Here is a 21,965-nt window from a genome sequence, read left to right as displayed (position 1 = left end):
TGCTGTGGCTAAAACTTCCAAAACTATGTTGAATAATATTGGTGAGTGGGCAAACTTGTCTTGTTCCTGATCTCAGAGGAAATGGTTTCAGTTTCCTGAAACCATGGTTTCACCATTGAGAACGATGTTGGCTGTGGGTTTGTCATATATGGCCTTTATTATGTTGAGGTAGGTTCCTTCTATGCCTACTTTCTGGAGAGTTTTTAGCATAAATGGGTGTTGAATTTTGTCAGAAGCTTTTTCTGCATATATTGAGATGATCATGTGGTTATTATCCTTTAATTTGTTAGTATGATGTATCACATTGATTGATTTGTGTATATTGAAGAGTCCTTGCATTTCTGGGATAAACCCCACTTGATCATGGTGTATGATCCTTTTAATGTGCTGTTGGATTCTGTTTGCTAGTATGTTGTTGAGGATTCTTGCATCTATGTTCATCAGAGATATTGGCCTGTAATTTCTTTAGCTGTGACATCTTTCTTTGGTTTTTGTATCAGGATGATGGTGGGCTTGTAGAATGAGTTTGGGAGTGTTCCTCCCTCTGCTATATTTTGGAAGAGTTTGAGAAGGATAGGTGTTAGCTCTTCTCTAACTGTTTGATAGAATTCGCCTGTGAAGCCATCTGGTCCTGGGCTTTTGTTTGTTGGAAGATTTTTAATCACAGTTTCAATTTCAATGCTTGTGATTGATCTGTTTATATTTTCTGTTTCTTCCTGGTTCATATTCGGAAGGTTGTGCTCTTCTAAGAATTTTTCCATTTCTTCCAGGTTGTCCATTTTATTGGCATATAGTTGCTTGTAGTAATCTCTTATGATCCTTTGTATTTCTGCAGTGTCAGTTGTTACTTCTCCTTTTTCATTTCTAATTCTGTTGATTTGAGTCTTCTCCCTTTTTTTTCTTGATGAGTCAATTTTATTTATCTTGTCAAAGAACAAGCTTTTAGTTTTATTGATCTTTGTTATTATTTCCTTCATTTCTTTTTCATTTGTTTCTGATCTGATCTTTATAATTTCTTTCCTTCTGCTAACTTAGGGTGTTTTTTGTTCTTTCTCCGTTGCTTTAGGTGTAAGGTTAGGTTGTTTATTTGAGATTTTTCTTGTTTCCTGAGGTAGGATTGTATTCCTATAAACTTCCCTCTTAGAACTGTTTTTGCTGCATCACATAGGTTTTGGATCATTGTGTTTTGTCATTTGTTTCCAGGTAGTTTTTTATTTCCTCTTTGATTTCTTCAGTGATCTCTTGGTTATTTGGTAGTGTATTGTTTAGCCTCCATTTGTTTGTATTTTTTACAGTTTTTTTCCTGTAATTGATATCTAGTCTCATAGCATTGTGGTCAGAAGAGATACTTAATATGATTTCAATTTTCTTAAATTTACCAACGCTTGATTTGTGACCCAAGATATGGTGTATCCTGGAGAATGTTCCATGGGCACTTGAGATGAAAGTGTATTCTATTGTTTTGGGATGGAATGTCCTATAAATATCAGTTAAGTCCATCTTGTTTAATGTGTCATTTAAAGCTTGTGTTTCCTTATTTATTTTCATTTTGGATTATCTATCCATTGGTGAAAGTGGGGTGTTAAAGTTCCCTATTATGATTGTGTTACTGTCGATTTCCCCTTTTATGGCTGTTAGTATTTGCCTTATGTATTGAGGTGTTCCTATGTTGGGTGCATAAATATTTACAATTGTTATATCTTCTTGTTGGATTGACCCCTTGCTCATTATGTAGTGTCCTTCTTTGTCTCTTGTAATAGTCTTTGTTTTAAAGTCTATTTTGTCTGATATGAGAACTGCTACTCCAGCTTTCTTTTGATTTCCATTTGCATGGAGTATCTTTTTCCATCCCCTCACTTTCAGTCTATGTGTCGCTATGTCTGAAGTAGGTCTCTTGTAGACAGCATATGTACAGGTCTTGTATTTGTATCCATTTAGCCAGTCTATGTCTTTTGGTTGGAGCATTTAATCAATTTAAATTTAAGGTAATTATCAATATGTATGTTCCTATTACCATTTTCTGAATTGTTTTGTGTTTGTTTTTGTAGGTCTTCTTCTCTTGTGTTTCCTGCCTAGAGAAGTTCCTTTAGCATTTGTTGTAAAGCTGCTTTGGTGGTGCTGAATTCTCTTAACTTTTGCTCATCTGTAAAGGTTTTAATTTCTCTGTCGAATCTGAATGAGATCCTTTGTGGGTAGAGTAATCTTGGTTGTAGTTTTTCCCTTTCATCACTTTAAATATGTCCCACTCCCTGCTGGCTTGCAGTTTCTGCTGAAAAATCAGCTGTTAACCTTATGGGGATTCCCGTGTATGTTATCTGTTGCTTTTCCCTTGCTGCTTTCAATATTTTTTCTTTGTATTTAATTTTTGATAGTTTGATTAATATGTGTCTTGGCGTGCTTCTCTTTGGGTTTACCTGTATGGTACCCTCCGTTCTTCCTGGACTTGATTCACTGTTTCCTTTCCCATGTTAGGGAAATTTTTGATGCGAATTTCTTCAAATATTTTCTCAGACCCTTTCTTTTTCTCTTCTTCTTCTGGAACCCCTATAATTAGAATGTTGGTGCATTTAATGTTGCCCCAGAGGTCTCTGAGACTGTCCTCAATTCTTTTCATTCATTTTTCTTTATTCTGCTCCCTGGTAATTATTTCCACCATTTTATCTTCCAGCTCACTTATATGTTCTTCTACCTCAGTTATTCTGCTATTGATTCCTTCTAGAGTATTTTAAATTTCAGTTATTGTGTTGTTCATCACTGTTTGTTTGCTCTTTAGTTCTTCTAGATTCTTGTGGAATGTTTCTTGTATTTTCTCCATTCTGTTTCTGAGATTTTGGATCATCTTTACTATCATTACTCTGAATTCTTTTTCAGGTAGCTTGCCTATTTCGTCTTCATTTATTTGGTCTTGATGGTTTTTACCTTCGTCTGTAACAAATTTTTTTGTCTTTTTTGGTTTTTGATGGGTGGTGCTATATTCCTGTCTTAATGGTTGTTTGGCCTGAGACGTCCAGCACTGGAGTTTGCAGGCAGTTGGATAGAGCTGGGTCTTGATGCTGATATGAAGATTTCCTGGAGGTGTCACTCTGATTGATATTCCGTGGGGTCTGAGGTTCTGTGTTACTCCACTGGTTGGACTCAGAGCTCCCACCACAGGTGTTTGGGCCCGACCTCCAGCCTGGAAACCAAGATCCTGCAAGCTTCATGGCGCAGTAAAAAAAAAAAAAAAAAAAAAAAAACGGAAGAAAGAAAGAAAAAAATGGAGCAGTACAATATGAAAGAATAAAAAATAAAATAAAATTAGAAAGATAAAAAATATGTTAGAAAAATAAAATTATAATTGAAACAACTGCAACAAGGTAAAATAAAACAACAGAAAAAAGAAAAAAAATAAAGGTGTGGGGTAACAAGCCAAAAGGAGAGATTACTAACAAAGTATAAAGAATAAAATAAAATTAGAAAAATAAAAGATTAGGAAAAAATAAAAATATAAAAGAATCAACGACAATGAATCTACAAGGTAAAACAGAGCCCCAATCTAAAAGAGGAAAAAAGAAAAGAAAAAACAAAAAGTATTGGCGATAGGGGTAGAGTTTAGGCAGGGAGTGGAGCTTAGAGGTGGGGTTTTGGGTGGGGTGGGACCTAGTCGGGTGGGGGTGTGACATTTGAGCATGGGGCGTGGCCTAGGCAGGGTGATGTTTGAGCGTGGGGCAGGGCCTCTGCTTAGGACCTGCGCAGAAGGGGACAGGCAGCATGTGGAAAGGAGGGCCTCTGAGTGTGGAGTTATGGAGTTTGGAGTCAGGGCCCTGAGTGAGGGTGTGTGGGTGGGGTTTAGGCCCAGCACATTGGAAGGGGTCTCAGAGGGGGTCTGCGAGTGTAGAGGTTGGGCCCTGGGTGGGGGTGTAGTGGTGGGGCTTGGGCTCTGCATGGCAGGAGAGAGGCTCCAAGGGCAGAGGATTAGGCCCTGGAGCCCAACAGGCTCCCTGGTGCCTAAGAGGACAGGGAAAGCACTGGCCCCATTTGTTTGTGCCCCTCCCCCACAGTCTCCCCCAGGGTCTCCCCCATCACTGCTGGACTCTTAACCATGGCTGGGTCCCGCTGGGTGTAGTAACACCTTCCCTCCCCTGGCCACCCCTCAGGGGTGCCGGTCCCATAGGTCCAGGCTTTACTTTTGCTCCCCCTTCCCTCCCTCCCACTCCCTCAGGACCCACACGGCAGGAGGGGGCCTAGGTGGGCAGAGGATCAGGCCCAGGATCTCAACAGTTTCCTAGGGGTCCAAGTGGGCAGGGGAAACCTGGCCATGCTCCCTTTTGATCCTCTGCCCTCCCAGTGGTTCCCTGATTTCCCTCTTTGTGTGTGGGATCCCTTCCCCTCCCCCAGCTGCCCCTCAGGGGCTCCAGTCCCATCCCATCTCCACTTCTCCCCCTTCACTCCCCCCAAGGCCCATGCCCTACCCAGTTACTGGGGGTTCCTCCCGTCCCCTTAGGTGTCTGTGGTCCCCCACCGGTGCCTGATAGGTGCCCTAGTTGTGAGGAGACACGAATTCCATGTCCATGTCCTCCTAGTACGCCATCTTGACTCCACCCCTGCTTTGTTAACTTTTTACCAGTTGTAATATTCTTGAAATACATAATCTACTGTGGTGTATTAATCATGTTCCCAATCTACTACTTTTTACCCCCTCTCCTGATATGACAGACTGCCAGTGAACTTGCTTAGATTTCTCTGTCTGTGTATGTTTTTTAGGTATTTCATCTTATTTGAACAAGAACTTAAGGCAGCTTCACAAGATTAATTTGAAGGAGGGGATATAGATAAGAAAAAGAAAATAAAAATAAGAATATAAAATGAAGCCAGGAATACTACTAATCCAAAACTGTATAGCCTGTCAGAATGCTAGCATTTGTCTGACAGCCTTTGGATTCTATTCTGAGGGTAAGTGTAAAACCTACACTTATCTCAAAGTGTATCTGTCCTGGTAGTTCTTCTGTCCTCCTGATAAGGTTGAAGTCAAGAAGTATATTCACCCTATTCCCCAGTGAAGGGGGCACAGTTCTTGAGGCACTAGCCTATGTTCCCTCTTTGCCTGGCAAAGAAATAAGGCCACTTTCTTTCTCCTCCACTGAAAAAAAAAAAAAAAAAAAGAGGTATATTCACGTTTTGCTTGGTTGTAGCTCTCCTCTTAAAACCTTCATATTTTTCCTAAGTTGAAGGGGAGTTAGTAAACAAACTGGATTACTAATATTCTTTGTATTTCTTTTCTGTCAGTCTTTCTGTCTTTCCTGATATAACAGGACAGCTAGGAATCAGATGAGTGACTTCCTACAACCTATCTTCTCTTGTGTCTTTATGTTTCTGTTTTCTTTCTATCTGTACAAGGTATATTCTATACAAAACAGAGATGAAATCTAAGTTTTTAGGCTTAAAATTTGTTTTCAGTTTTTACAGAAAATCTTATAGCCAGAACTTGGTCCCTTTGTGATGGGTAAAAAATAGATTTTACTACATTTCCATAAATTGAATCTTTATATATTCATAAATATGCAGTCATTAGTCTAGATAGGGGGATTTTGCAGTCAATTTGGTTTCTGTTCTCATGTACATAAAAGATCTGGTATGGAATATCTATTTAGGATATTTAGGGCTAAATTTAGGATGACTTTGTGTTTTTAGAAAGTCTGATTCTACAAGACTTAAAACTAATGGCTGACACTATTGTCAGAGAAGGTTTTTTTGGCTGCACCGAGTGGCACGTGGGATCTTAGTTCCCCAACCAGGGATCGAACCTGTGCCCCCTGCAGTGGGAGTGCAGAGTCCTAACCGCTGGACAGCCCAGGGAAGTCCCCTTAGAGAAGTTTTGTATAAGAACTTTTCATCCTTAAAAGTACATTGCTCCTAGATTTGTAACTTTGAGACATCTGTTTGCCTTTTTACCTTTTTGATTGAGTTATGACATATCTACAGTAAAGTACACTAATCTTTTTAAAATTTATTTATTTAAAAAAATTTTTTTGGCTGCGTTGGATCTTCATTGCTGCATGAGGGCTTGAGGCGAGCGGGAGCTACTCTTCATTGCAGTGCACGGGCTTCTCATTGCTGTGGCTTCTCTTGTTGCGGAGCATGGGCTCGAGGCGCGCGGGCTTCAGTAGTTGTGGCACATGGGCTCAGTTACTCTGAGACATGTGGGATCTTCCCAGACCAGGGCTCGAACCCATGTCCCCTGCATTTGGCAGGTGGATTCTTAACCACTGTGCCACCAGGGAAGCCCAAGTACACTGATCTTAAGTGTATAGCTTGATGAATTTTAACATGTTTACACCCATAACACACCCAGATTAAGATATTAAATATTTCCAGCATCCCAGAAGACTCCTTGCACTTTCTCAGTCAATATCCCTACCCCAAGAGGTGACCACTGTTCTGACCTGTTAGAACCTTAGATTAGCTGCCTGTCTTTGAAATACATATGAGTCATATAACACATACTTTCATGTCTTCTTTTGCTCAACAATTTTTCTGTAAGCATTAATGAAGGTGTTGCATGTAATTGCTTACTTTCTAGCAGTTTAAATATTTACATTTCAATACTTGGATCCTCTCCCTAAAAGAAACGTAGTCCTCAACTGAGTGCGTTGTTTATCTTCAGTGGTTTCTAATCACTACAGTTTACAGTGTTATTTATGGAAGTATTTATGTACCTTAATATATGTATCTTGTAATTAATTATGTGTCCAGTTTCTGATTATATTCATTAATAAGACCATTTCCCCCTCCTTTTGTTTGTTTGGCTGCGCTGCACAGCATGTGGGGAGCACCCCCTGCAGTAGAAGTGCTGAGTCTTAACTGCTGGACCGCCAGGGAAGTCCCTTATCCCCCTCCTTTTAAGTTACACAAGTTTAGGGACTTCCCTGGCGGTCCAGCAGTTAAGACTCCACGCTTCCACTGCAGGGGGCACGGGTTCAATCCCTGGTCAGGGAACTAAGATTCCACATGCCATGTGGCGCATCCAAAAATTAAAAATAAAAAAATAATAAATTACACAAGTTTAGGTTGGAAGTATGACACACAAAACAGTTGAGGGAAGACTTGATATGTGATGGCAAATTTCTACCTAATGTTTAACCCTTTTCCTTGTCCTTATTAGTTCTGCAGAAGGGGCTAATGGATAACTTTGCTGATGTCCAGGTCTCTGTAGTTGATTGCCCTAATTTGACCAAGGAGCCATTTACCTTTCCCGTAAAAGGTAAGCAATATTTCCAAAGGATATTGCCCCAACTTTTATATTAAATTGTGCTTAATTTCTGTGTTTTCTAATATTGGTCAAATTTCATTTTATACCCTTGTAGAAAAATATGGTGTTTTATGTACTTTTGTAACTTTCACAGGTTATATAATAGATATTCAATAGGCTAGAATCCTGAATATCACATGAGAGTTTTGTTTTTAATCATTCAAGTGACTGTTATGGAAACTTACTGTAATTTTTATTTATTTATTTATTTATTTATTATTCATTCATTCATTCATTCAAGACCAGAAGGGATCTTAAAAGCCTTGTATTTATTTGAATCATCTATTAAATACTAATATCCCTTCAACAAATTTGTCAAGTGATTATCCAGCCAATGTTTAAAGTGAGAAGGGAAATTAATATTGATGCTGAAACTCAGCCTCTGTGCAGGACTGCTGAATTGAATCTCAGAGATGAGAGGTTTTGGGTGAAGTAGAAAAGAATACTTTTATTGCTTTGCCAGGCAAAGGGGGCCCCAGAGGCCTAATGCCCTCAAAACTGTGTGTCCCAAACTCAGTGGGGGGAGTTGTGGGGAGTCTTACAGTCAAGGGGAGGGGCTTCTCATAAGGATCAGAGTGCTTGCAAGGCCTGCATTCCTTCAATCTAAGGATCATCTCAGGTGGTCCCGTGATCTATGGTTCTCTAGGTTATTGAACTGTAACCTTCTCTCTGGAATGAAGAATGTTTCATCAAGTAGTTAACATCTTCCTTGTGGTGGGGATTTTAGTTCTGCAGAAGAGCTCAAAGATATAGTTATGTATATCCCCTGAGGAGGAACCAGGACCCTGCCCCAAGGCAACACTATTGTTTCTTGACTGCTCCTCCCTTGTCTCTTCGTCCCCTCCCTTCCCTGATTAGCAACTGTTGGAACCTGCCCTTTGGAACTCAGGGAAGGTCACAGAAGCTGAATGAAGCCTATTTCATTCAAACAGGGGACACAAAAAGACTTTTGTGCCCAGGAGCCCCACAGGGTCCTGCTGGGTTTCTTTTTTGTTTGTTTGTTTTCTTTTTGAATTTTATTTTTTTATACAGCAGGTTAGTTATCCATTTAATACATATTAGTGTATATATGTCAATCCCAATCTCCCAGTTCATCACACCACCACCACCACCACCCCGCCATTTCCCCACCTTGGTGTCCATACATTTGTGCTCTACCTCTGTGTCTCTATTTCTGCCCTGCAAACCGGTTCATCTGTACCATTCAGTTTCAATATTAAGTAAATATAATTTGTCAGACAGTATGATGGATATCTATATTTGATGTCTTAATTTTTATAACACTGCAAGGTAAGTACTAGCCCCAGTTTATAGATGAGAAAACTGAAGCTGAAGAGAGGCTAAGTAATCTCAGTGCGAATCATAATCAGGATTCAAATCCAGATCTGTCTGCTTCCAAAGTCCAACATTCTCTCATTATACCCTACTGTGATGAGGAATTTGGAGAGAAACAGTCACACTTACTCACTCTTTTATTATGTAATTGACATCTTTGTTAAAACGCAGTTTTAAGTAGAAATCCTGGACTCTAGTTCTTTCTCTGCCACTTAAGGTTTCATTACCCTGAGTAAGCCAATTAATGTATCTGGGCTTCAGATACATTAAAATGGGGGTGGGGAGGAGTGGGATTTGGGTTAAATGTTCTTTTTGGGTCCTTCTAGTTCAAACAGTCTTTGATTTTAAGGAGACCTATAAATTCTAGAAGTTTTATGTACCAGATAGCAATTTCTTTTCACACCTTAAAAGCATTTATCATAATACGTTTTTTATTTGTTTTATGTTTTGGTTTTTGGCCCGGAGGCATGTGGGCTCTTAGCTCCCCCACCTGGGAATGAACTCGCACCCCCCTGCATTGGAAGGCAAAGTCTTAACCACTGGACTTCCAGGGAAGTCCCTATCATAATACTTTTTTATAGCTCTGTTTCTTCCATTTATAAGGGTAATATATTTTACCCCAAAATAAATAATTGATTAAATAATTAAAATAAAACCCAGAAAACACAGAAGAGTACAAGGAAAAATAGTTAATTTTATCACCCAAAGGGTTGGTTTGAAAAAGAGTTTTCTAGGTTCTTGTCAATAATTTGTCTTTAAATTACATACTAAGGAAGCCAGATATGTATGTATGTTATATATATGATCTTTCATAAACATATTTAGGTACTTTCTACATGAACTGGTCTTGTCACTAGTGATCTTGGTGTGTTTACAAGTATTATTTCATCTTTTTACCCAAAAACCAGGTTCACCTCTTGGTGGGTGTCGTGCCAATAGACACAACCAAAGCACTAGAAAAGGAAGGATTTATTGTCACTTGCAGCAAGTAAGGAGAACACTGGGGGATCTTTCCCAAGGCAGTGTCTGCCCAACAGCAAAACTGGGAAGTTTTAAGCTAAGAGTACATGCATATTCATGACGGGGCTTGAGCAGAGGAGAATTCAGCATAGAATTGGGGCAAAGAGTCCAAGCTTTAGTTGATTGAAGTCTGGAGGGTCAACATCATCATTCCATCCTCCACCTGGGTGGGGACCTTAGTTCCTGCAGAACTCCAAGATTTATTATTATCATCTATATTCCTTGAGGAGGAAGTAGGACTCTGCTTTATCACTGCACTATTGTTTCACTACCTTTTTTCTGTTCCTGCATTCCTTTGTTCCCTTAATAGCATTAACTGCTGAGACCTGTTCAAGGGCAAGCATTGTGGCCAGGCTTAGATCACAAAATGGCTTAGGCCAAAATGAGTTCTCTTATGTCAGGAAAACCATTCCTGGTTCTCTTTCTCCAGGGACTCCTACCCTATCTGCTTACAGTCTCTCTACACATTTCATACTGGTTGGCCACTGCTGCCTAATATTATTTCTCCTCTTGGTTCTCCTCTCTCCTTGGTTCTTTGCCTCATCTTCCTTGGTGCCTTTCCTTCCTCAAGATCTGTCTTCCTCATTTTTACTGGCTCCTTTATCTTTCTGGCAGGCTCTTAAATTTTGATCTTTCCAGAATTCTTTCCTCATCCTCTTATTCTGTCTAATCTCTCTGGCTTTTCCATCTACTCCTGTGGTTTTAATTCTGCTTGGATACAACAACTTTGAAATCTGTATATCTCACCTAGCTTTCCCTTTTTCTTAGCTATAGGTCAATACTTCCAATTCATTACTTCACCGTAGTTGCCTATTCCTTCTTTGTTCTTTTTCTTAATTTCCTCATCTGTTTTTAGCTCATTACTTGTCTTTTCCCTGGACTACTAAAATAGTCCTTCTAATGGCTTCTGTAAACTTTAATGTTACTATCATTTATGAGTCTTATAAATGAGTAATTTCTGCCGATCCCATGGAAAACATTTCCAAAATCCCTAATTATAAATGGAACCTCACAGAATTCTGTAAATGTGTCCTCTGCATAGCTGAATTGAGCAATTATATCTACATTTATTATGGAATGATGTTAGTGTGAAATTTATAAGACTACTTTTTCTCAGATAAAAGGTAATGATTTTCTACTCTACATTAACAAAAAAATAATAATAATAAAGTGCCTTTTCCCAAACAGTGTCTAGCTGTACCTGTGACGTTTAATTAAAAATGTAAGTAGAAAGTTCCTAGCATCTGAAGTTACCTAAAATTACTTGTCATTTTTATAAACAACCTTGGAACAAACAACTCTAACAAGATGACTTCTCAATATGGATTTTTAAAAGAAGTAATATTTTACCAAAATATTTTAAATTAAAATATAATTTTAGCTAAAACCTTCCCTCCCCAAAAAGAAAGATTTTTAAAGGAATAAGTCATTATATACTAATTCTAGAAACTTCATCCAATTCAAACATTGGCTCCAGTTCTAGCCCTTGCCCTATCATCAACTTTCTTTTTTTTATATTATTAATTTTTACTGGAGTATAGTTGCTTTACAATGTTGTGTATCATCAACTTTCAATTGCCTTTATGCTACTAACTATATCAAGTCATGCTTGGTTATGACAGTATTAGAAACACAGGAAGTTAGAATAGGACAGGGATCCTAGCTACTTACATTTTCCAACCCCTACTCTTTGTAAAACTATGAACTGCAAAGTTATATACTCTTAATAAATTAGTGTCTTCTGGCATTTTATACTTAAGTTTAGATGTTTGCCTATTTTTAAGATGGCTTGTTTTATTTATTTTTTTTAGGTATCTGTGGGAAAACTAGAATTGCAGAAGTAGGAGGTGTGCCTTACTTATTGCCTCTTATAAATAAAAAAAAAGTAAGTTTCTTTTACTTTTCACATTCACATGAAGATTATGAAAATTGGGTTGATTCCTATTTTTATTATTAGAAGGTCCATTGACCAATGTGACAAGGAAATGTTAATGGATATAGTAATAAAAAGTAAACCTGGAAATTTGTATAAGTAAGATTTAAATAATATGTGTTTCCTCTTGTATAGGTTTATGATCTAAATAAAATCACAAAAGAAATCCAGCTTCCTGGAGCTTTTGTTCTTGGAGCAGGAGCAGGCCCATTTCAGACTCTTGGATTCAATTCTGAGGTCAGCAGATATATAATTATTTTATTTTATTGATTTGACACTTAGTTTGCCTTTTCCCTTTTACTGCCCTATCAGAAATCTTGTCTTCTGAATGAATTGTAAGTGGTTGATGTCATACCTCTCTACAGATTTGTTACTGTTTGATACAGATTTGGAGTATAGCACATGCTCCAATTAGTCCAACTGAAATGGAGCACTCATCTCTAATTTAGATTTTCTTATGGCACACACTCAGTATTAGAGGAGTCCATCGAAGGTCCTACTGTGATTTGCTGAGGACTCTGGACTGTGAAAGATTTCAATCCTTACACATCAGAGGATTCCTAACTTCTCTATGATCTTTGCTGGTATAAGGGCAGCTTTCAATCAGAAGATGAATGAAATATTTAATGATCTAATCAACTCCCTCTTTCAGACCAAATTGTGGGAACCTACCCCAGTAGTATGATTATTATTTACAAAAGGTAATATCTATCACTATGTATGTTAACACATTTCCAACATAAAAACATCACTGTTTCTTCACATCTCACAAACAGAAGATTGAATAACCTGCTCAGTCTGCACATTCTCTCACAGCCTCTTACAGGTGTGACTGTTAGTCAATAATCGTACAAGTCCTTCTACAGAAACATTAATTTGCCTAGCGTTCAAGACAGAAAAAGTTTAAAATTTCAGTGAGAAATTTTAGGGACTTCTCTGGCGGTCCAGTGGTTAGGATGCGGCGTGGCACTTTCACTGCCAAGGGCCCGGGTTCAATCCCTGGTCAGGGAACTAAGATCCTGCAAGCCACTCAGCATAAATAAATAAATAAATAAATTTATTTATTTTGATGCAAATGTCACAATCTTATAGAAACAATATAATACTGTAAACATTTTCTAAAATTTTTTTTCAGGTTTTTGATATTTGTAAATCTTTAACATTTTGAATCTAACATTAAATATTTTATTTTTCATGTTTTATTATTAGATCTTGAAATAAAATGTCTTAAAGTCTAGGACAAAATATTTTGTTACATTATTCAAGATCTTCTCTTTGCATAGAGATACTAGGCTTGACTAATTACCTTATTTACTTTTCTTTTCAGTTTATGCCAGTTGTTCAAACAGAAAGTGAACACAAACCTCCTGTGAATGGAAGTTACTTTGCTCATGTTAACTCTGCAGATGGAGGGTGCCTACTTGAGAAATACAGTGAGAAATATCATGATTTTGGGTTTGCATTACTGGCTAATCTTTTTGCCAGTGAAGGCCAACCTGGAAAGGTGATTTGTTCTAAAAAATGCAGTATTCTCCAAGAGTTCTCAGATAGCTAAAAATTTGAATGCTTATTGCTACTACTGTAGTTTTCTTAAGAAAATCCAAAGCTACCTAAGTCCCAAACCTCTTTAAATAACCAGTTATGAAAGATTCAGAAAGTACTACAGGCAGAGTGATAGTCTCATTTAAAACTAAGGTTAAGAATAACACTTTGGGCTTCCCTGGTGGCGCAGTGGTTAAGAACCCACCTGCCAATGCAGGGGACATGGGTTCGAGCCCTGGTCTGGGACGATCCTACATGTCACGGAACAATTAAGCCCATGTGCCACAATGACTGAAGCCAGCACACCTAGAGCCCACGCTCTGCAACAAGGAAGCGATCGCAATGAGAAGGCCTAGCACCGCACCGAAGAGTAGCCCCCGCTCTCCTCAACTAGAGGAAGCCCGCACACAGCAACAAAGGCACATGCAAACAAAAATTTAAAAAAGAAAAAAAACAAAGAATAATACTTAGTAAGCAATAGCCTTTTTTCCAAGGAACTAAAAGTAATAGGATGTTCCTGTGGGGAGTGAGTTAGTCAAATAGATGAACCATGCAGCTGAAGTAGATAATGTCTACCTATATAGTTAGTATATACGTAACTTACTCATTTCTGACTGATCAGACATTGATTGAGATAGACAGAAATGATGGGAGCAAAAAAATTATAGAAGAGGTGAGGAGAATTAATGCCTCACTTCATATTTACTTCCTGTTAGTACAAAAAAATGGATGATTTCATGTTCCAAAATTGTAATGATGGTCGCACAACTCTATATATACACTGAAACCCATTGAATTGTATACTTTAAATAGGTGGATTGTATGGTATGTGAATTATATCCCCAATAAAGCTGTTATTTTTTTTTTAAGATTTCAGTTTTAGCTGTTGTGAGAACTCCCAGATCTTGTAGATATAACTACTTTAGCCACTTTGGGAAATGAGATAGTGAAGCAAAAATACCTAATAAAGTGGAGGTAACAGAAGTCCAGATTTTTAAAGGAAATGAGAAAACATAATCATCTCTCCTCCCTCCAGTTATCAGAAGTTAATCCCTTTAAACCAAAAAATTCTCAGTCTTTTACCACCTTGACATATAATAAGAATCTCTAGAGTTCAGTGTAGAATTTGGCTATAAATTTATAAAATTTAGCTGTAACTCTCTTTCTCAGTCCAAGAAAGCACAAATATGACATTATTAGAGTAAATGATACATAATTCATATATATATATATTATAATACTATATATATTATTAAGACTTAGAGGATTGAGACACTTCTGCTCATATCTGTGTGCTCGAAGCAAACAAGTGAATATTTGTTTGATGGCATTGAATTATATAGTGTTTCACTTGGGTAGTTATTTACATAATATTTTGCAGCTTAGAACAATGGTATATATATTTATGTCCTCTCTAGGTCATTGAGGTGAAAGCCAAAAGAAGAACTGGAAAACTTAACTTCGTGACTTGTATGAGACAGACTCTTGAAAAACATTATGGAGATAAGCCTGTAGGAATGGGAGGTACTTTCGTGATTCAGAAGGGAAAAGTGAAGACTCATATTATGGTAAAGGCCTGTGTGTGGGGGTGGGTGTGTGGGTGGGTGTGTGCGCTTGCATGCGCACGTGCTTAAGATCATAGGATTTTTTTAATATACATTGAGAATTTAACCTTTTTAAAAAACATTTATTTATTTATTTACTTTTGGTTGCATTGGGTCTTAGTTGTGGCACGCGGGATCTTCGTTGCATCATGTAGGATCTTTAGTTACGGCATGCCGGCTTCTTAGTGGACTTAATTGCAGCATGTGAACTCTTTTTTTTTTTTTTTTTTTTTTGCGGTATGCGGGCCTCTCACTGTTGTGGTCTCTCCTGTTGTGGAGCACAGGCTCCGGACGCACAGCCTCAGTGGCCATTCCTGGACCGGGGCACGAACCCATGTCCCCTGCATTGGCAGGCGGACTCTCAACCACTGCGCCACCAGGGAAGCCCATGCGAACTCTTAGTTGCAACATGCATGCAGGATCTAGTTCCCTGGCCAGGGATTGAACTTGGGCTTCCTGCACTGGGAGCACAGAGTCTTACCCACTGGACCACCAAGGAAGACCTGAGAATTTAACTTTTAGAGACACCCTGAACAAATCCTTTTACTGTGATCATATTACTTTCAAATTTAAATGACAAACAATACTGTAAAGCAACTTGTATGATAATGTCCAGCTGGAGTCCTTTTTTCATATTAATATATTAGAACTTTCTTCTCAATTTGTTTGTATTAAAGATTGAGATAGATGTGAGTATAAGCCTTAGAAACTGATTATTTTCATTGCTAGAATCCCTATATAGACTTTGCTATTAAGATGGTTGTGGTTTTATGGAAAGAACTCATGAAAATTATTATATTATGGGCTAACTATAATAAGTTTATAAGACATTAATGACGGAATACTATATGAAGACAGACTAGGTCATCTAGGACTTTTAAAATAATTTTTGGTAGGTGAGTGAAAGAACGAATAAATGAATGAAGTGTAAAACTGTCATAACTTAATGTCCTTTAACAGTGAAGCCATTAGAAAATGTATTGTTTTGATGTTTTTTATCCTGATAATTTTAAATGGCAAGCCAGCTGATTCTCCATAGAAAGACATAACATTTGTGAAAATACTTACTTTTCCAATTTACAACAAAATTATAGATAAATCTATTTGTAAATACCAAAGGATTATAGGATTTCTTAAAATTCAAGTAAACAATACTTTATTATTAACTATAGTTACCATGATGTGCATTCGCTCTCTAGAACTTATTCATCTTATAACTGGAAGTTTGTACCCTTTGATCAACATTTCCCTATTTCCCCCACCCCCTCATCCTCTGGCAACCACCATTATACTGTTTCTCTAAATTGGACTTCTTTAGATTCCACATATAAGTGATATCATGCAATATTTGACTGTGACTGGCTTATTTCACTTACTGTTGTATAATGTCCTCCAAGTTCATCTATATTGTTACAAATGGCAGGATTTCCTCCTTTTTTTAAGCCTGAATAATATTTCATATACATATCACAACTAAAAAGATAGACAGATAACAATTTCTTTATCCATTCATCTGTTGATGGACACTTAGGCTGTTTCCCAATCTTGGCTAACGTGAATAATGCCACAGTGAACATAGGAGTGCATATATCTCTTCAAGGTAGTGATTTCATTTCCTTTGGATATATACCCAGAAGTAGAATTGCTGGATCATATGGTGGTTTTATTTTTAATTTTTTGAGGAACCTCCGTAATGGTCATGCCGATTTACATTCCCACTAGCGGTGTACAAGTGTTCTCTTTTCTCCACATCCTCACCAACACTTTTCATCTCTTGACTTTTCGAGAACAGCAGTCTGCACTAGAGTAAGTGATATCTCATGGGTTTGATTTGCATTTACCTGATGAATAGTGATGTTGAGTGCTTTTTCATATACCTGTTGGCCATTTGTATGTCTTCTTTGGAAATATGTCTAATTCAGTCCTTTGATCATTTTTTAATTGGGCTTTTTTTTTCTTGCTATTGAATTCCTTATGTATTTTTTATATTAACCCCTTATCAGATATATGGTTTGCAAATATTTTCTCTCAGTCCATAGGCTGCCTTTTTCATTTTGTTGACTGTTTCCTTTGCTGTGCAGAAGCTTTTTAGTTTGATGTAGTCCCACCTGTTTATTTTTCCTTTTATTACCTGTACTTTTGATGTCATATCCAAAAAGTCAATCCAATGTCATGAAACTTCCCTCCTATGTTTTCTTCTAAGAGTCTTTACAGTTTTAGCTCTTATATTTAGGCGTTTGATCCATTTTTAGTTAATTTTTATATATGATATAAAGTAAGGGTCTAACTTTATATTTTTACATGTGGATATCCAGTTTTCCCAGCACTATCTGTTAAAAAGACAGCCCTTTCTCCATTGAATGGTCATGGCATCCTTGTCAGAAACCATTTGACCATATATGCAAGGGTTTACTTCTGGGATCTATTCTATTCCATTGATCTTTATGCCTGTCGTTATGCTAGTATCACACTATTTCGATTACTATAGCTTTGTAGCAAGCCTGATATCAATAAGTGTGAGACCTCCAACTTTCTTCTTCTTTTTCAAGATTGTTTTGGCTGTTTGGGGTCCCTTGAGATTCCATATGAATTTTAGGGTGGATTTTTCTAAAATGTCATTGGGATTTTGACAGGGAATGCAGTGAATCTTTAGATTGCTTTTGATAGTATTGACATGTTAACAATATTAAGTTATCCAATCCATGAACACAAGATGTCTTTCCACTTATTGGAGTCTTTTAACATTCGTTTCAGCAATGCTTTGTACTTTTCAGCGTACAAGTCTTTTGCCTCCTTAAGTTTATTCCTAAGTATTTTATTCTGTTTGATGCTTCTACCCCACTTTCAATGCCTTCCTTTTTTTTCATTTACCAGTATCAATAATGACATTTAAGACTGGGATGAGGATATACTCATAGGAAAACTGAGAGACTCCTTTATTTATTCATTCATATCTTTTAGTGTGTACACATTGATTGCTGGTCCTTTTGAAAACTAGGGTATATAACTTCTCTTGGTGCCAAAAATAGCAATAGAATGTATAAGAAGGCTTAAAGGTTTTAACAATGAAATTGTATATGAATTTTTAGCTCAATAATATTCGATGTTTACTTGTTTAATGTCCTTTTATTGTAGCCAGAAGAATTTTCTTCCTGCCCATTGAACTCTGATGAAGATGTGAATAAATGGTTACGTTTTTATGAGATGAAGGCTCCTTTGGTTTGTTTGCCAGTTTTTATCTCCAGAGACCCAGTAAGTCTATGTCTGTCTTTTACATTGCAATAATGCTTGATTTTTAGAATATTCTTTTAGAATTAGGCACTTTTTGTGTTCTTATTTAAGAACTAGGGTAGTCTGTAGAATTGTCTTGAAAGGTAAGGGAGCAAGTATCTGACCACCTATGATTTAGTCAGAGCAGATTTTACCTTTGGAGAATTGAAGGCACAGGCATTTTAAATAACACCCAAAGTCACATTATTAAATAGTAGAATCAGGACAGGATTCAGTTATACTATCATCTTATTTGCTGTTCTATATACTGTTCATTATATTCTAATATTCTACCCTAGAAAAATAATATAGACTAATTCAAAGCAAATATCTACCAAAATACTATTTATATCTTTTTTTTTTTTTTTTTTTTTTTTTTAAATTATTTATTTATTTATTTATTTTTGCTGTGTTGGGTCTTCGTTTCTTTGCGAGGGCTTTCTCTAGTTGTGGCATGCGGGGGCCACTCTTCATCGCGGTGCGCGGGCCTCTCACTATCGCGGCCTCTCTTGTTACGGAGCACAAGCTCCAGATGCGCAGGCTCAGTAATTGTGGCTCACGGGCTTAGTTGCTCCGCGGCATGTGGGATCTTCCCAGACCAGGGCTCGAACCCTTGTCCCCTGCATTAGCAGGCAGATTCTCAACCACTGCGCCACCAGGGAAGCCCTATTTATATCTTTTGATCCAGTGATTACATGTCTAGGAATTTATCATTAAATATATGCTTATGTGCATAAAATGACTAGTTAAAAGGGTAATTCATGACAGCATTGCTGTAATAGCAGAAGAACTGGAAATAATCTAATGTCATTTGGAAAGTGGTATGCGCATACAATAGAATACCATAGATATAAAAGAATTAGGAGGCTCTTTTATGTTCTGATATACAAAGATCTGAAAGCTATATTGTTAAATGAAGAAGAGCAACATACAGCACAGTAGGTGCAGAGTACTACCATGCAAGTAATAAATTTTTTAAAAAATCCTTTTGGAAGGATATAGAAGAAGCAGCTTACTTTGGTTGTCTTCTAGGAAAGGGAGTAGTGAGGGCAGGAGTTGGAAAGATACATTTTACTGAATATATGCTTTTGCACCCTCTGAATTTTGAATCATGTGACTGTATTGCGTACCAAAAAATAAATAAAAATTATTGTAACATAAATTAAGAAGGTCTCCCATCCCCTTAACAAGTTCTATGCAAAATAATTGGAATACTAACAGATAGCTTCTCTGTTGTCCTAGGGGTTTGATTTGCGGTTGGAGCACACTCATTGTTTTAGTCATCATGGAGAAGGTGGACACTACCATTATGACACCACCCCAGATATAGTGGAATATCTTGGATACTTCTTACCTGCAGAGCTTCTCTATCGCATTGATCAACCAACAGAGACCCATTCATTTGGGCGAGATTAAATCAACTGATACTCGTTTCACTAACTCATTAATTGATACTAATATAAAGCCTGGGCTTCCCTGGTGGCGCAGTGGTTGAGAGTCCGCCTGCCGATGCAGGGGACACGGGTCCGGGAGGATCCCACATGCCGCGGAGCAGCTGGGCCCGTGAGCCATGGCCACTGGGCCTGCGCGTCCGGAGCCTGCGCTCCGCAACGGGAAAGGCCACAACAGTGAGAGGCCCACGTACCACAAAAAAACCAAAAAAAAACCCAAACAAACAAAAAAGCCTAATAGAAATGATCTCACTACTTAATAAGCCCTATTTTTTTCGGCCTTTGAAATGAAAGGTATGTTGACACTGTGCTCTCTATTACTTCACAGATCTATCTGAAAGGGATTATTGGGAACAAAGACACATGATGGAGATGTTCTTCATTCTTTTTATTCTAAACATCAGTCTTATGTTTATAATTAAATATAAACACAATTTTTTTTTTTGGTACGCGGGCCTCTCACTGTTGTGGCCTCTCCCATTGCGGAGCACAGGCTCCGGACGTGCAGGCTCAACAGTCGTGGCTCACGAGCCCAGCCGCTCCGCGGCATGTGGGATCTTCCCAGACCGGGGCACGAACCGGTGTCCCCTGCATCAGCAGGCGGACTCCCAACCACTGCGCCACCAGGGAAGCCCCTATAAACAGGATTAAGAATCAAGTGATGATCCCTACTAGCTAATGGCAATAATTTACATTTGTATATTCAGTTTTTCAAGTTAGTCTTACAACTGCTAAGTGGATGTTTCTGGGTATTAGAAAAATCAGTGCTGGAAATGTTGATAGTTGTTAAATCTTTCTACTGAATTTTTAAACTCCATTTTAGAAGTCAAAGTACACTTTTTCCATGGAATAAGTGGTCAGAGGGAGCAACTTTACTCCTTTTGGTGATGTTGATACTCCGAAGTTTGCAGTTTGCCTTTAACAAATATTAGCAACCATACGGTTAGCCATGATTCCTCCTTTGTTTGGACTGTCAGTTGGAAGCAGTTTGTGCCTTGTTGGTTATTTGCAAGAAGAGAAGTGAAAAGAAACAGCAACAAAATATAACCTCGAAGTGAGTGTACTTTAATTTATAAATGAGGCTATTGCTAAATATGACTACTATCCTTCATGAAGTATAAAATTATACCTTTACCAATTGTAATGACTGAAATTTTCCTCAGTGTTTTTCTATAATAACCATGAGCCAAAAACAACTCTCTAATCTTGTAATGCCAACACTGATTTAGGAGCTTTTTAGTACTAAGCATATAATAAATTGTCAAGAAATATTTTTTGTCTTTGGATGTTAACTATAACATGTCCTGTGAGTATAAATTCCTAAATATTATTTTTTAATAAACACTAGTTTGTACCAAAAGAAATGAATAAAAATTTTACATTCATATGATATTGTGTTTCTTTTTAATATCCTACCTCCAGACAAAAATAATATTAGTATTCATTCATTTAACAAATACATACTGAATGAACGCCTACCCTGCCCTCTGGAATGTAAGCTCCATGGCAAGGGCTTTGATCACCACTATAGCACTATTGCCTTTAAGAGAACCTGGCCAAAGTGGGCACTCAAATATTTGTTGAATGAATGATTATGACAGATACTTCACTAGATGCTGGGATCTATCATTCAGTCATTTATATAGTAGGGGAAGGCAAATACATATTATGTCAGGTGGTACTAGTGCTATGAAGAAAAATAAAGCAGAAGATGGACTGTGAAGGAGGATGTTATTTTGTTGTGGGCATCCACACTGAGAAAAGGTGGACTCCCCACCCAAAATTCAGCTCAGATGTTGAGAATGATGAAGTCACACACATACCAAGGGTGTATGAAAGACTTTATTATTCCCATAATGAGGCTTTCTGGGGAAAGCAGGGCAGCTCCCAAGCAAGTCCAAAAATGGCCTGAGAGAACAGCGAGAGGAGACTGGCTTGGGGGTTTTATGGTGGTTAGCGGGTAGGGCCAGGGTGATGGTTCCGCATGCAGTTTGAATTTCCCACAGGTGGCAAAGCAAGAAGCAGCCAGGCTTTATTGCACAAACGTGGGGCAGAAGGGGAGGAAGGAGTGGGGTAAGGCTTAACAGCTGTCAGCAGTCAAACATCAAACGTGGACTCAGACTCTGTATGACATTTTATAGAGAGAGATCGGGGAAAGCCTCTGATAAAGAGACATTTGAACAAAGGTCTGAAAAAACTGAGAGAGTGAGCCATGAAATTATTTGGAGAAACATCCTTTCCAGCATATTTAAAGGCTCAGAGGCAGAAGAGGACTTGGTATTTTCAAAAAATGGCAAAGAGGCCATTGTAAACAAAATAGGATCACCTGAACTCCATGAAGCTAACACCTAGCGCATATTGCGAGAAGCAATTTTTAAAATGCTAGCTAGCTAGCTAATTTGCAAAATTATGTTAATACCATATTCACTTTAGTAATGTGACAAGGATGCCCAATATCATTAACTATTGGAGTTTCAACCAGGAAAAAAAGACAAAGACAAAATAGGTATAACAACTGAAAA

General features: G+C 37.8%; 1 protein-coding gene across 5 annotated transcripts in view; it reads left to right on the top strand.

The window, feature by feature from the left end:
* C7H11orf54 (chromosome 7 C11orf54 homolog) overlaps positions 1–20,833 on the top strand; it is a 37,981-nt gene extending 17,148 nt beyond the window's left edge. For 3 of the 5 annotated variants that reach the window (XR_010841377.1, XR_010841375.1, XR_010841376.1), the window contains 8 exons: positions 7,142–7,240; positions 11,455–11,528; positions 11,712–11,813; positions 12,904–13,080; positions 14,537–14,686; positions 17,858–17,974; positions 19,235–19,458; positions 20,077–20,130. Coding sequence is in view for 1 of the 5 variants with exons in the window: in XM_059067969.2 (XP_058923952.1) it covers positions 7,142–7,240; positions 11,455–11,528; positions 11,712–11,813; positions 12,904–13,080; positions 14,537–14,686; positions 17,858–17,974; positions 19,235–19,408 (893 nt within the window). In the remaining 4 variants the exon portion in view is untranslated. Of the gene's footprint in view, positions 1–4,817; positions 4,933–7,141; positions 7,241–11,454; positions 11,529–11,711; positions 11,814–12,903; positions 13,081–14,536; positions 14,687–17,857; positions 17,975–19,234; positions 19,459–20,070 lie in introns of those variants that run through there. The other 2 variants (XR_010841374.1, XM_059067969.2) reach the window with 2 other exon arrangements.
* The last annotated feature ends 1,132 nt before the right edge of the window (positions 20,834–21,965 follow it).

Source organism: Kogia breviceps, chromosome 7 (assembly GCF_026419965.1).
Source record: "Kogia breviceps isolate mKogBre1 chromosome 7, mKogBre1 haplotype 1, whole genome shotgun sequence".
NCBI classification, from domain to species: domain Eukaryota; kingdom Metazoa; phylum Chordata; class Mammalia; order Artiodactyla; family Physeteridae; genus Kogia; species Kogia breviceps.
The sequence above is the reverse complement of the archived record's forward strand: the minus strand, read 5'-3'. Positions and strand labels throughout refer to the sequence as shown.